This window comes from Rhagoletis pomonella, unplaced genomic scaffold, assembly GCF_013731165.1.
Source record: "Rhagoletis pomonella isolate Grant_MI unplaced genomic scaffold, Rhpom_1.0 Rhpom_scaffold_00012, whole genome shotgun sequence".
NCBI classification, from domain to species: domain Eukaryota; kingdom Metazoa; phylum Arthropoda; class Insecta; order Diptera; family Tephritidae; genus Rhagoletis; species Rhagoletis pomonella.
This window is the reverse complement of record NW_023458566.1, coordinates 13,208,983-13,222,091: the sequence shown is the minus strand read 5'-3', so window position 1 is coordinate 13,222,091 and position 13,109 is coordinate 13,208,983. Positions and strand designations below refer to the sequence as shown.

The window sequence follows — 13,109 nt, the reverse complement described above, 5'->3', positions numbered from 1 at the left end:
TTGCCAACTCTTTTGACAAATTTTTGCGAAAATTGTAGAATGAAGAAAATGAGGGTTAACATTCTCCAGGTTGGTAGCACTAAACGTCAGTGCTGTGTGCTTCATTTTCTCAATCATCACTTTTATTTTGTGCTTCATTTTAGCAACAAAATCACCAGCTGATTGTTTATACGAGCATTTTTGTGAATATAAAATAAATTTCGCTGGAAACTATTTCTTTACTGGTAAAAAGGATATCCCAGCATGAACAGCCTTAATATACCGACAGATTTTGGTCCGGATTCGGGCGGTCGCGTAAAAGGTTTAGTTATTGTAAAGCCCATTGTCTACGGAAACATCGCGCGCTCTTTTGGTAAAAAGAACGAGGATGGGCATACACATCAGTGGAAAGTGTACGTAAAACCTTTCCACAATGAAGACATGTCCGTCTATGTGAAGAAGGTACATTTTAAACTTCACGAAAGCTATGCTAACCCGAATCGAATTGTTACTAAACCACCCTACGAAATTACCGAGACCGGTTGGGGCGAATTTGAAGTGGTCATCAAAATATATTTCCACGACCCAACAGAACGTCCTGTGACGTGCTATCACATATTGAAACTTTTCCAAAGTCCAGTGGTTGATGGTGAACTATCCAGCACCCATTTGGACAACAATAGAAGATTAGGTGCTGCAAATGTACATTTAGTATCAGAGTCTTATGAGGAGATCGTATTCCAAGAGCCGACCCAATTAATGCAACATTTTCTCTTGAATGTGCAGCCACTGACAAGTGGTTCCTATACACACGACACAGATTGTAAGTGCTATTACTAAATGAAATAATTTGTTTACCTTTAAATTTGTATTTACTTTTAGTCGACTCAAAGAAGGAAAGAACCTTAGAAAACATTATTGAAGTCAAAGGAAAGGTGAAAAATGAAATTAATTCGCTGAAAGACAAATTGAAAATTGCACGTGAGACTATAGCCAAGTTCAAAGCGGAACTGGCAAAGGTACAAAAGCCGCCCGCTACATAAAAGTAATATTTTACCTTCTCTTAAAAACATTTCTCCAAATCATCTGAAAAACTACCGCGTTATGTAGTACACTAAAATGTTACAAAAATAAAATAAATTATTTTATTTTTCTTAAAATATACTTTTTATTTTGTTTAGAAAACGGCGAGTCTCTAAACTTTTGGCATACTCAAACAATATCCATGAATTGTAGTTCAGAGAACAGCATCACCGTGTTTGGTAGCGGCCTAGGCTGTGGTGAAAGTACGGTTATAGTTTGTTTATCCATATCCACGTCGGTGCTAAAATAAAAGCATCATTATTAGTGGACCAAATGTTCAGTCTTTTGATGGAAAATATATTTAAATACTTACACGCAGACAAAACCAGCTACATTAGTTCCAATTATATCCTCGTCCGTCGATTCGGCAAAGCTAATTGATAAGAGGTGGTGCAGTAGTGAAGGGCTGGGAGTCACTGCTACAACTTTGGTTTTATTGTCTTCCGCCTTCATTCCAATGGGCATGCATGAGTCAGGCAACGGCGGCGCGCCTATTTTGTACAATTTCAAATCTTGGAATTTTACTTCGAATGAGAATGGGTAGAAAGGTGTACGATTTCCATAGAAGTATTCTTTAATTCGCAAGTCACGCTGCTCGTTACGCAAATCCCTACTTCGCTCCACTACACCACCACTCTTTGGCAACAAAACGACGCGGACGAATGATGGCATATCCCGCAGAAGCTCATTGTACAAGCGCTCCTGGTCGAGAACAAATATTGCGTTCACTTCAAATGCTTGTGCCGTGTGCAACAAATGAGCATACCCATCCGCTTTCACCCAACCGCATGTATTAATAATCATACCAGAGTATTTTGCTAAAAATAAAATTATTTTCATATGTAATAATTATTATATGTTGATTATCTGTAGGTATTTATTTTTACTCACTTCGTTTATTAACATTCATAGATTCCAATGTTACTTCTGCCATCTTTGCTACTGTCGCCTTGTATAGAACATTATTAGAACCGGGACTTTTATGTCCAAAATGATAGACTAGAGGCGCTGTCTGAGAAAATCCTTCCTCGATGCTAGCAGGTCGTTCAATGAGTATCGATGCTATAGTGCCTGGAATCGAGATTGAACCTTGTCCAACGTCAATGTCTGCATAAAGAGGTCGTCGCCCCAGCCTCACCGCATAGTTAAGAAATATACGAGACAAAGTACTCTTCCCCACATCTAGGGGACCCACAACCATTGCTACTGGACCTCGTTCGTCTTTCTCCTCGGCATCCACGCGCATTTGCTCCAAGGCTGCATGACAATTTAAGTACTGCACCATTGGAGTTTCTTTTGAAATATAGCTAACGTCAGTTTTCCCATTTACATTCAGCACACATCCGTGGTAAGTAAAGATTGCCACTTTGGCGCCAGTGAGGAACTCGTATTTTTTCTTCTTTACCAATTCTGTGCCAAACATTTCAGCGAAACCAGATACAAGCTGAATGGCAAAAAAAAAACAAAGTAACTATGCATTAAAGCCATTTTTAAGCGATTTATTCGAAGTTACCGCAACGTAAACTTTGGCGTCTTTGTCCTCTATTTCAAAACGCAGTTCCGAATCTGCTTCCAAAGTAAACTCCTCGCCTTCTTTGGATTCCTCAGTCATTGTTAATTAGTATAAAAACGATACCCTATAATTTTACAATAATTAAACTATGCCAAATCCGCAACAAGTAATAGTACGCTAATGTGTAATATGCAATTTGTTTATAAACAGCTGTTGGCAAACCCTGGGTTGCTTTGATAGTATTAAAAAAACGATGAACTTTAATTACAAGTTGTTGCAAGTATCTATTTCGAACATTTATTTATTTATGAAGATAAACAAACTAGCTCACAAAAAACTGCATAAAATGTGCGTTTTTAAAATGGCTATGAAAAATGTTTTGATTTCTAAGAAATTTTCACATCAGAAGTTCCGAGGACAGTCCCGTGCCTCTACATTTTTTCGAAACATATTGGCATCACAGATCAGCTGCCACAGAACGTAATTTACAAGGCGAATTCGTTTCTACGTTCTTCGCAGCTGCCAATTCAGTAAACATTTCAGTCTGGCGCTGTTTATAAATATTTTATTCAGTTTTACAAAAGACTAAACAAATTTTTAACTAATCTGTAGGTGAACTAAAGAATCCATGAGTAACATTTACATACAAGAGCCGCCCACTTCGGGAAAGGTAAGTGAACTCCTCTATTGTCAACATAAGTAGTGTACGACAAACGAATCTTGCAGGTACTTCTGAAGACTACAGTTGGTGATATAGATATAGAACTTTGGTCGCGGGAATGTCCCAAAGCATGCCGCAATTTCATACAGCTATGCATGGAAGGCTATTACAATGGAACAATATTTCACCGTGTCGTCAAGGGCTTTATTGTTCAAGGCGGGGATCCCAGCGGCGACGGCAGTGGCGGAGAATCTATCTACGGGCATCCATTTAAGGATGAATTTCATTCTCGCTTACGTTATGCTCGACGCGGCCTGGTTGGCATGGCGAACGCAGATAAAGATGACAATGGCTCACAGTTTTTCTTTACCATGGCCGCTACACCAGAACTGCAAAATAAAAACACGCTTTTCGGCAAAGTGACCGGAGACACTGTCTACAATATGTTGAAATTGGAAGACGGCTTAGTCGATCACAATGAACGTCCTATGTATCCTCAAAAAATTTTGCGTACCGAAATATTGAACAATCCTTTTGATGATATAGTTCCGCGCAAGGTGGCAAAAGAGAATAAAAAAGAGAAAACCAAAAAGCGCGAAAAGGGTGTTAAGTATGTTAAAAGAGGCCCAGCCATAAGGCAATTTTCGATTTACTTAAGTAGTCAACAATTACACATTGAAGTTCACACATACATGTTTTGTTCGGCTTTTTCTGTAGGAATTTTGGACTGCTCTCTTTTGGCGTGGAGGCTGAGGAGGATGAAGAGGAAACCAATCAATTTGTGCAGAAAAATGCTGGGAAGGCTAAATCGATGCATGACGTTGTTGACGATCCCAAACTGAGTAAAGATGCATTGCGAATCGAAAACACAGCTAGTGTAAGTTCTGATGATGAAGAAGCTTTAGAAGAAGAACGCCGAATAACGCGTATCAAAAAAGAGCCACTCGGTGATGAAGATGTGGAGGAACGTAAGAAACGCATAAAAGAGAAGCTACAACCAACAGCCAGTACATCAAAAAAAGCGCCAAAAACAGAAACCGTACAAATAAAAACCGAAATCTCCGACTCTGATGAAGACGTGCTAATGACCCAAGAGCAGGAACGGAAAATAAAAAACCAGAAGAAGAAGTACACACAAATAGAAATTCGATGGATTTGTTTTAATTTTTCTTCCTATTTAGGGATGAAATTCGCAAAGAGATTCTCAACCTCAAAAAGCAATATCAAACAGAAAAGAGGGAACGTGAAAAAATTGATGAGAAAAAGCCTGAGAAAAGCGCCGCCGTTGAATTGCATGCTAACGCGAAAGACAATGAATTTATACAGAATTTTATCGAGGAAAAGGAGAAATATAGCAGTCTAAAATCAAAGATTCCAAAGAAGGGTGCTAGCCGGGAAGACTTTACTTTAAGCTTACTTTCGAAATTTCGCAATAAATTAGATGCGCTAAAACAAAAACAAGCCGAATCGAATGAGGTCAAAGAGCTCGTTGACGACGTCATTGTAGAGAAAGAAATTCAAGGAGACGATTGGTTGGCGCACACATTGAAGTTTGACGAAGCCGCGCCTACATTAGCTAAAGACGCATCTACCAAAGGTGATGATTGGTATGATGCATATGATCCTCGAAATCCATTAAATAAACGAAAAAGAGGGGAGGGCAGTAGAAGTGGAGGCAGCAGTAGTAGTACAAAACGTCGAAAATAAAATGTTGTACTGCACAATTTTTGTTTATTATGTCCAATGACGTCCCGATTCTATGAGGACATTCGTAAATATGTAAAATGGAGAAAATAAAAAAATCAATCCTTTGATATAGAAATATATGAAAAAAGTGTAGAATAGATGATACTTTTATGTAATTTAGTTATTCTTCTGGAAATACTTTGACTTCTCCTTTGGGTCAGGGACGATCTGCAAATAAAAGGATTGTAACTAGTTTATAATGCAATATAACTTTTGCTTTAATTTACCGTATCCGCGCCAGGCTTCCATCCAGCAGGGCACACTTCTCCGTGAGTATCGGTATATTGGAAAGCTTGCACCAGCCGAATTGTTTCATCTACCGAACGTCCAACGGGCAAATCGTTCATTGTTATTTGTCGCAAAATACCGCGGTGGTCGATGATAAAGAGACCACGGAGGGTATGGCCCAAATCTTCTAGATAAACGCCGTAGTCCCTGCTGATCTTATGCGTCAAGTCGGAAAGTAATGGTATCTTTACATATCCAAGACCTCCTTCTTTTCGGGGTGTGTTGATCCATGCCAAATGCGTAAAGTGGGAATCGACACTAACCGCCACAACGTCTGCCTTGATTTTTCGAAATTCTTCGATGCGATCCGAAAATGCAATAATTTCGGTGGGACATACAAATGTGCTGAAAATCAATATTTTTAAATGATAAACTCGACTAGAACAGATAAGTGGGCACTTACAAATCCAATGGGTAAAAAAGTAAGACTAGGTATTTTCCTTTATATTGAGCAAGTGATAGTTTTACGAATTCGCCTTTTACCACAGCAGTGGCTTCAAAATCAGGTGCTGGTTTGGATACTGCAAAAAACATTCGATTAAAAGCAAATATCGAAATAATACTATCTATTATCTAACTTACTGACTGCTTTGGTAGTCTGTAGCTTGTGATCACCTCTTGGTCCTTCAGAAGGATACACGGAGCCACCAGCGAAGGAGTGACATGACTCGATCTCGTCATATTTGGAAGCCGATGTTAAAACTGCGCATAATATGCCAAGTATACAAATTTTTGGCAACATCGTTCGTGGCAGTATCTGTGGTAGGTCTGCAAATATCAATTTATAATTGACATGTAAGCCACGCACACACTTTTTAACAGCTTTTTGATAGTAACAAATGAAGTGAGGGAAAGTGGTAGCAAAGTGGCACTGATAAAAATACAAAGCCGGCTGAGTTGGCGCAAATTATCACTTATCAGTTATAGATTTGTTACTGAAGTTTTGTATAGCCACGAAAAAAGAAATACAAAATGATGACGGAAGCAAACGCATAAACAAAAACAAACAAAGTAAATACTGTTGATTTTGTTGTTTGTATTCAACTTTAGCTGTACGCGGGGGCGTATTTATATTTGATTATTGACAATCCAGCCTAACTAAATTAAGCAATATGTAATTTTATTTAGTATTATATATAATTCCTTAAAAGTTTTAATAAAAACACTTCCCACGTTAAACAAACGGCAATAAATAAAGAAGCAACGACCGGCGTTAAAACCAAACACAGGGTTGTATTTTTTAGCACCATTAATAGGGGTCTTCCCTTAAACTCGTAAAAGCCTCGTAAAGCTTGTAAATTTACGAGCCTTGTAAAAGAGCTGTCTAAATTTGTATGGAGTTCTATTTACGAGCCCCTCGTAAATTTACCGGGGCAAATTTGATGCACAAACGACCACATAAACTTCAGTATTGCCGAGGGGCCGAAATTTTTTATACTAAAATTTTTGATAAAATAATGAAAATCAATGAAAAAATAATACGCGAATGAATTCATCCATTAGCTGTATCGACTTAGGTTTTCTGCTAATTTTCGGCATTTTTAATTGTATTTTAGCCTCGAGTGATAGAGACAAGATGGCAGGATGTTATGGAAAATCTACGAAACAAAAATTGTTTCACAAAACCCTGGTTGATCTGTAAAACAGTCACTTTATGCACCTGTTTACACCTTTTCGCAAAGGGGGCGTACCCATAAAAGCCTCGTAAACTTTAACGGCGTATCCACGTCAACCGAATCACGTTGTTCGCTCTCTCAAAATACAGGGAAACGAAAAGTAAAAAGGGAACTCGTTCGGGAAAAATGAAACCAGATACCGCCTTATTATGGGTTTCATTTTTTCCTAACGGGTTCACTTTTCCTTTTGGTTTCCATGTATTTATTATGGGCGGGATCAAAATTTTCGGGTGAAATTTTTTCGGACGAAACTCAGGATAAGGCAGATTGAGATTGACATCCCTATTGTGAGTGTCGACTAGTAGTAGATAAACGACTGATAAAGCCAGATAAATCTTTGTGGCTTTACGTGACATTTATAACCAAGGCGAATTTATACAAGGTGGTGTTGTTAAATCAGCTGATTTCTTCGCCTTACATGTATTTTGTTTTTCCTTTTACTGATTTGACAGCACCCCATCAAAAGCAAAAACAAAATACATAAAAAACTTTGGGGTGAATTGAGATTTGACATAACACCCGCAATACAAAATACATGTCGTTGTTGTTGTTGTAATCTAAATTCACCAATTTATACAAGGTGGTGTTACTGGCGAATTAGGGTTTTCGCCGCGCTACTTACCAATGTCAAAATGATGTGCTTGTTGTAATATGAATTCGCCTTGTTTACAACAAACACATCATTTTGACGTTCAGAAAGACCGCGTCGAAAATCCTGATTCTCCAGTAACACCACCTTGTATAAATTAACTAACATTGTGCATTTTCATAGCAATAGGAATGTGAGAGTGAATTCGCAAAAATTTGTAGTTTGAAGGGTTAAATATTATTTTGCCTATTCGAATGCATTCCTGTGCATTCATAAGTGTTTTTTAATTTGTTTTTTTTTTTGCTGATATCTTATATCCACTATCCGGTTGTTGTGGTTTCATTTTACCTTTTTTCTGTTTAAGGAGTGTCTGTTATGGATTTCTTATTTAATTCTTTTAATTTTTGAGAAATGGTGTAAAAGCTCTATTTAAAAAAAGTTACAGAATCCTGCCATTCCTCAAACAGTTAAAACCTTGGATAAAACGGCCGCAGTACAGAAAGATACATATGTATATGTGTGCATATATTCGTGACAATAATCACATCCACACAATTGCTTTGCAGAAAAAAGTGCCTACGATTACTTCATCCAATTAACTCAACAATTTGGAATCGGAGAACGAAGGTCCAAAATGCAAAAGAATCGCGACTATGAAGGTGTTCCGCAAGATGCACCACCGATTGTGCGGCAGCCACGGGCCACAATAGGACCGCAAGGTATTCAACTGTTTGCATGTTTGTTTATACATACATTTGTACTCATGTATGTACATACATACATGTTTGCTGAGTTCCATATAATGTATATATCATTATTTTGTCTCCTTCAAATAGAGACTTGGATGAGCATTCCTATCGGCATACCTAACTGTCCAACAGGTTTAGAGTACTTAACGGCTGTCGACCAGCTGCTTGTAAAGCAACAAGTGGATTTGGTGGAAGTATTTTTTGGCTGTGAAATGAAAAACAAATCAAAAATAAAAAACTCTTCTGGCGAAAATGTATATTTAGCTGTCGAGGACACTCATTGCTTGACCAGAAATTTGTGCGGCTCCTGCCGTCCATTCGATATACAAGTGCTTGATAACTTCCAAAATGAAGTCCTGCACATATACAGACCATTACGTTGTGAATCCTGTTGCTTTCCGTGTTGTTTGCAGACTTTGGAGGTATCTTCGCCGCCGGGAACGGTAATTGGTAGCGTAGAACAAGAGTGGTCCCTTCTTCGTCCTTTGTACTTAATCAAGAATGCTTATGGCGAGAATGTGTTGCGTATTCGCGGACCACGCTGCACTTTCAAGTGCTGCGCTAACGTAGAGTTTGACGTAAGTGATATACAAGTATTTAAAACTAAAATTTATGTATATTTTAAAATTTAAACGTTTTCTTTAATTGGATTACTTTCAGATTTTTGCAATGAATGGCGAAAAAATTGGAAAAATCTCAAAGCAGTGGAGAGGCATTAACAAGGAAGTTTTCACGGATGCTGATTATTTTGGCGCCAAGTTTCCCATGGATTTGGACGTCCGCATGAAAGCTGTGGTTTTAGCTGCAACATTTTTAATTGTAATACATAGAAAAATATTTTTATATAACTAATTATTTAAACTTCCTCTTCTTTCAGGACATGGTGCATTTTGAATATTAAATCAATGCTCAAATAATTTTTTTCTTAGCCAGTACAACAGGTATTGCTACGTCCTACGCCTCAAAGGATTTACAAACTTGTATACTCAACGCGCACATTACCGAATTTTCGCTCCCTAATTTTCACTTATGCTCTTGTTGATTTTCAAGCAAACAAAGTACTTATGAAATCAACCTTTTCACAACCAAGACACCGAATACGCCTTTTTATAACAACTTGACTAAATATTTTTCTAGCAATATTTACAATATGATAGGACTAAGATCATTTTTATTGCAAGCATTTTTTAGGTACATGCATAAATTTTTTACATTGCTACTTAAGATCTTCATTTAATGAACGATTAAGAAATTTGCAATAAAGAAATCTGAAAGAAAAAAAAATAAAAATTTTATTTATTTATTGAATTAAGTCTACAGTGAAATTACCTTAGAGACTAGCAAAATAAAATATACTTATGTATGTATATACAATGCTGGATTTTTACTAGACATTAAATGGCAAAAATGACAAATGACAAAGTTGGGCATTAAAAAATATTCGTGTCATTACGTTAAAAAAATTGTCATGTTCATTTCCACATGGCATTTTTTTAAATGGCATATATTTTTTGTCATTTCAATGCCTAGTGGAAATTCGGCATAAAGTTTTTATAAAAGCACATCAGGATAAAGATAAATTAAGCAACTGTGACTTTGAAAAATAATTCTGTTCTCGAAGCGCACGAGCAATGGGTGAATTACTTGCATAATAAGTTTTGTAGTGTTCCTCGTAAAAAGGGTAGACATTACGTAGACTTCTTTGCGGAACGTTAAAGCTTATCTGCTCAAGTAAAATTGGACAATCAGTAATGCCATTAATTATGCTGTAGATATATGACATGGAAAGGACAGTTCTTCTCTTTTCCAAAGCACTCAAATTAATTAACAAAGGCTGAGAATCGTAAGATTTTATTTATAAAATTGAAAAGGAAAATTAAGCAAACGCTTTTTCTTAAAATTTTAGGCCTGAAATTTTATGAAAAGGCGATTGCTTATTTTTTATTCATACGGCACATTGAGCTACATAAGTTTTCATTGCCTCTAAGTTTAGCGGGAATTAAAAACACAGTTAAGTTTTTACGTATTCGTCGTTAATTGTATTTGAAATTCAAATTATGAGTTACATAACGATATGTCCAAGGCAAGGCAAATTTTTACAAGGTGGAGTTACTGCAAACGCGAATTTATACATATATTAACAAGGCGAATTTATACAAGGTGGTGTTCAATGCGAATTTCGATTTTCGCCGCGGAACTTAATGTTAAAATGAAGTATTTATTGTAAATAAGGCGAATTAATTTTACAACAAACACATCATTTTGACATTAAGAAGTACCGCGGCGAAAATCTAGATTCGCCATCAACATCACCTAGTATAAATTCGCCTTGGTGGTGTTGTTAAATCAGCTGATTTCTTTACATGTATTTTGTTTTTGCTTTTACTGATTTGACAGCATACCAGCGTTGGCACTTTGCTACAATCGTAGATTTTTACTACGATTTTTCCAAAATTTTAAAATTTGCTACCCAAGTACGCTTAATCCCATTTTTAGTACGCTTTTTATATTTCATTCAACTGATAGGCACCAACTATTTGTAAATCACTATGACTTCAAAAATGTGGTAAACAGGACATGGCTTCAAGATCTAAATGTATACTCTTATTGCAAATTGTGCGAGAAGCGTCTAAATAAAAACATCTGAAACATAAGTAGGCACCACCGGACAAATATTCGCATGACAGGGGGAAAGGGGCACGAAGTTGCGGAAAGAGGTAACAATGACTGCGTGTCGAACTACTTCCATGATGGATTCGTTGCCACAGATAAAAAGGCGGCTCAACAGAGGCAATATCCCGTAGGAATCGAATTATCGATATTCTTAAATAACGTAAATTTTCACTTAGTTATGGCGAAACAAAAATAAACATGTATAATACAATACTCAAAAGAGTACAAATGTTATTAAAATTTAATTGTTATGTTTTGTTTTATAACATTGAATTTGCATATTTATTTAAAGTAACTAATTTTTATATTTCGGTACGATTTTTTATTTTTAGTACGATTTTTCTGGTATTTTGGTACGCAGTTGGTTTCGTGAAGTGCCAACCCTGTTAGTTATCCATGATATCTAGAGTTAACTATGGTGATGTCACGCTTGACCTTGTGCCAAAGCGAATTTATAAACTAAAAAATAATTATAAGTACATAAATAAATAAGTACAGTGTATAAATTTGCCTTGCCTTGTGCCGCACTCGACGTAACATCCTCAGAGCAAACCAAGCGGCCGCCATTTAATTCGCCACACAAAAGTTTGTCTGCATAACATCGACCGTACTTAAAACTTATTTCAGGGCAAAAGTGGGGAGTCTCTACCTAATAAGAAATACTGAGTTAAGGTTTCACAGGCACATATCGACGAAGAATGTCGATGCCAATGACTAACATAAATAAGGGCGGATATGTACCGCCGGGATTTGGAGCTGGATATCCATCAGGAGGAACAGCCCCCAACGTGGCACAAGCCGACGGTTATCAGCCTTCAGCACCAGGTGCATATGTAAGTGCATATACGTATGTATATAAAATTTTACTTGTTTAAAAAAATGGGCGTACACCGCATATTCAGCAATGGCTTCAACTATGGCTCACGATACGTTTAACAAAAACATGCAACTCGATTATCGTAAAAGTTGTGGCCCTCAACCTTTGCAAACGAAGAGTTTAAGCTACCTGTAATTCCAGCGTAACTAAAGTCTAGATATTGTAGCGGGGTGAACTTCTAATTATAGGGACGCGGCCGCTACAAATGCAATATATGGCCGGCTTGTGAAAGCAGCCCACACGACACCATCCCACGATCTGGGCGGGGTTGTTGTAGCCGCTACAACAACAACAACACCATCCCACGACAATCGGGTCTACGTTACCGGAACGACCCAGATTTATATCTGGCCAAGGACTGTCACTCCAGCAACACTTCCCAACTCTGGGAAATTTGTATGCTGTTACAACAACAACACCATCCAACGTTCCCACGCAACGCCCCAGATTTTTATCTGGCCTTTTATCACTTCAGCATCATTCCCCAAAAACTCTTTAGGGAATTTTTTTGCTGTTGCGACAATAACGATCAATCCGCCATAAACCAACCTATTTTAGAACTTTATTTTACACAAATTAAATAAACTTTATCTTTACTGCTGTGTGCTCTACTCAAAAATATTAATTCTGCGAAGTCGCTGGATTTTGTCAACGAGAACAATTGCGAAATTTAGTTATTGCCATGGTACTTATGTACATATGTACATACTTATATAAATACATACATATGTACATATGTACATACATGTGTAGAAACCTTGTTTTAATTTCTTAGCTGCTGTACAAACTTTTTTATTCCGTGTTTTCTTTCCTTAGGGCTTTGCACCGGGACCACCGCAGAGCGGATACACACCCGTGCCACAAATGCTGCCCTATGGTGAAGCGCCTCCAAATTATGGTGGTCAACAGCCGCCATATGGCGGCGGGCAGCCATCTTATGGTGGACCGCAACAATCTCCTTATGGTGGTGGTCAACAGCCTTCTTATGGTGGCGGTCAACAACCTCCATACGGTGGTGGCCAACAACCTCCTTATGGTGGCATGCCACATCCTCAGCCACAGTACAATGGAGGCGCTGGCTTCCAACCTGGGCCTGGATATGGCCCACAAGGCCCAATAATTACGCAACCAGGAATGGCACCACCAGAACAACCAATGGGACAGCCAATGATGCAGCCGGGACAACCAATGGGTCCAGCAGGTTAGTAAATTTAGGAAATTTGTGCATGGTTATTTAAATGTATTTTCAGTTGAAAAGTGAAAACAGGAAAGAGC

At 37.7% G+C, this 13,109-nt stretch overlaps 6 protein-coding genes and 1 long non-coding RNA gene across 11 annotated transcripts in view; 4 read left to right on the top strand and 3 right to left on the bottom strand.

Annotated features, from left to right (window-relative positions):
• Positions 1-120: 120 nt before the first annotated feature.
• Positions 121-1,139, top strand: LOC118747875 (YEATS domain-containing protein 4). The gene is made up of 2 exons (XM_036482070.1): positions 121-802; positions 862-1,139. The coding sequence occupies exons 1-2, from the start codon at positions 244-246 to the stop codon at positions 1,020-1,022; spliced, it is 720 nt and encodes a 239-aa protein (XP_036337963.1). The 5' UTR covers positions 121-243; the 3' UTR covers positions 1,023-1,139.
• LOC118747872 (protein CLP1 homolog) lies at positions 1,128-2,785 on the bottom strand. Its single transcript, XM_036482068.1, has 4 exons — positions 2,576-2,785; positions 1,954-2,506; positions 1,376-1,880; positions 1,128-1,303 (listed from the first exon to the last, which is right to left on the bottom strand). Exons 1-4 carry the CDS (start codon positions 2,672-2,674, stop codon positions 1,192-1,194), a joined length of 1,269 nt encoding a protein of 422 aa, XP_036337961.1. The 5' UTR covers positions 2,675-2,785; the 3' UTR covers positions 1,128-1,191.
• Positions 2,786-3,046: 261 nt separating this feature from the next.
• On the top strand, positions 3,047-5,082 carry LOC118747868 (spliceosome-associated protein CWC27 homolog). Its single transcript, XM_036482060.1, has 4 exons — positions 3,047-3,245; positions 3,302-3,846; positions 3,954-4,364; positions 4,418-5,082. Exons 1-4 carry the CDS (start codon positions 3,204-3,206, stop codon positions 4,941-4,943), a joined length of 1,524 nt encoding a protein of 507 aa, XP_036337953.1. The 5' UTR covers positions 3,047-3,203; the 3' UTR covers positions 4,944-5,082.
• LOC118747869 (peroxiredoxin-2) lies at positions 4,941-6,520 on the bottom strand. Of its 3 annotated transcripts, none has more exons than XM_036482063.1 (5): positions 5,853-6,273; positions 5,674-5,791; positions 5,210-5,615; positions 5,089-5,150; positions 4,941-4,993 (listed from the first exon to the last, which is right to left on the bottom strand). In XM_036482063.1, the coding sequence occupies exons 1-4, from the start codon at positions 6,010-6,012 to the stop codon at positions 5,100-5,102; spliced, it is 735 nt and encodes a 244-aa protein (XP_036337956.1). In that variant the 5' UTR covers positions 6,013-6,273; the 3' UTR covers positions 4,941-4,993; positions 5,089-5,099. The 3 variants fall into 3 exon arrangements, with proteins under 3 accessions (XP_036337956.1, XP_036337955.1, XP_036337954.1); XM_036482062.1 differs by adding an exon at positions 6,444-6,520 and having other exon boundaries at positions 4,946-5,150; positions 5,853-6,038; XM_036482061.1 differs by having other exon boundaries at positions 4,946-5,150.
• A 1,275-nt stretch (positions 6,521-7,795) lies between these two features.
• On the top strand, positions 7,796-9,474 carry LOC118747866 (phospholipid scramblase 2-like). 2 transcript variants are annotated; one of them, XM_036482059.1, is made up of 5 exons: positions 7,796-8,046; positions 8,102-8,254; positions 8,372-8,862; positions 8,945-9,103; positions 9,162-9,474. In XM_036482059.1, exons 2-5 carry the CDS (start codon positions 8,170-8,172, stop codon positions 9,183-9,185), a joined length of 759 nt encoding a protein of 252 aa, XP_036337952.1. In that variant the 5' UTR covers positions 7,796-8,046; positions 8,102-8,169; the 3' UTR covers positions 9,186-9,474. The 2 variants fall into 2 exon arrangements, with proteins under 2 accessions (XP_036337952.1, XP_036337951.1); XM_036482058.1 differs by having other exon boundaries at positions 7,797-8,254.
• LOC118747867 overlaps positions 9,425-13,109 on the bottom strand; it is a 38,483-nt gene continuing 34,798 nt past the window's right edge. For both annotated transcript variants that reach the window (XR_004993986.1, XR_004993987.1), the window contains exon 2: positions 9,425-9,552. This is a non-coding gene — a long non-coding RNA (uncharacterized LOC118747867). The remainder of the gene's footprint in view (positions 9,553-13,109) is intronic.
• Positions 11,343-13,109, top strand: part of LOC118747864 (phospholipid scramblase 1-like) — a 25,303-nt gene continuing 23,536 nt past the window's right edge. The window contains exons 1-2 of the mRNA XM_036482054.1: positions 11,343-11,790; positions 12,651-13,035. Coding sequence (XP_036337947.1) covers positions 11,656-11,790; positions 12,651-13,035 — 520 coding nt within the window. The 5' untranslated portion in view covers positions 11,343-11,655. The remainder of the gene's footprint in view (positions 11,791-12,650; positions 13,036-13,109) is intronic.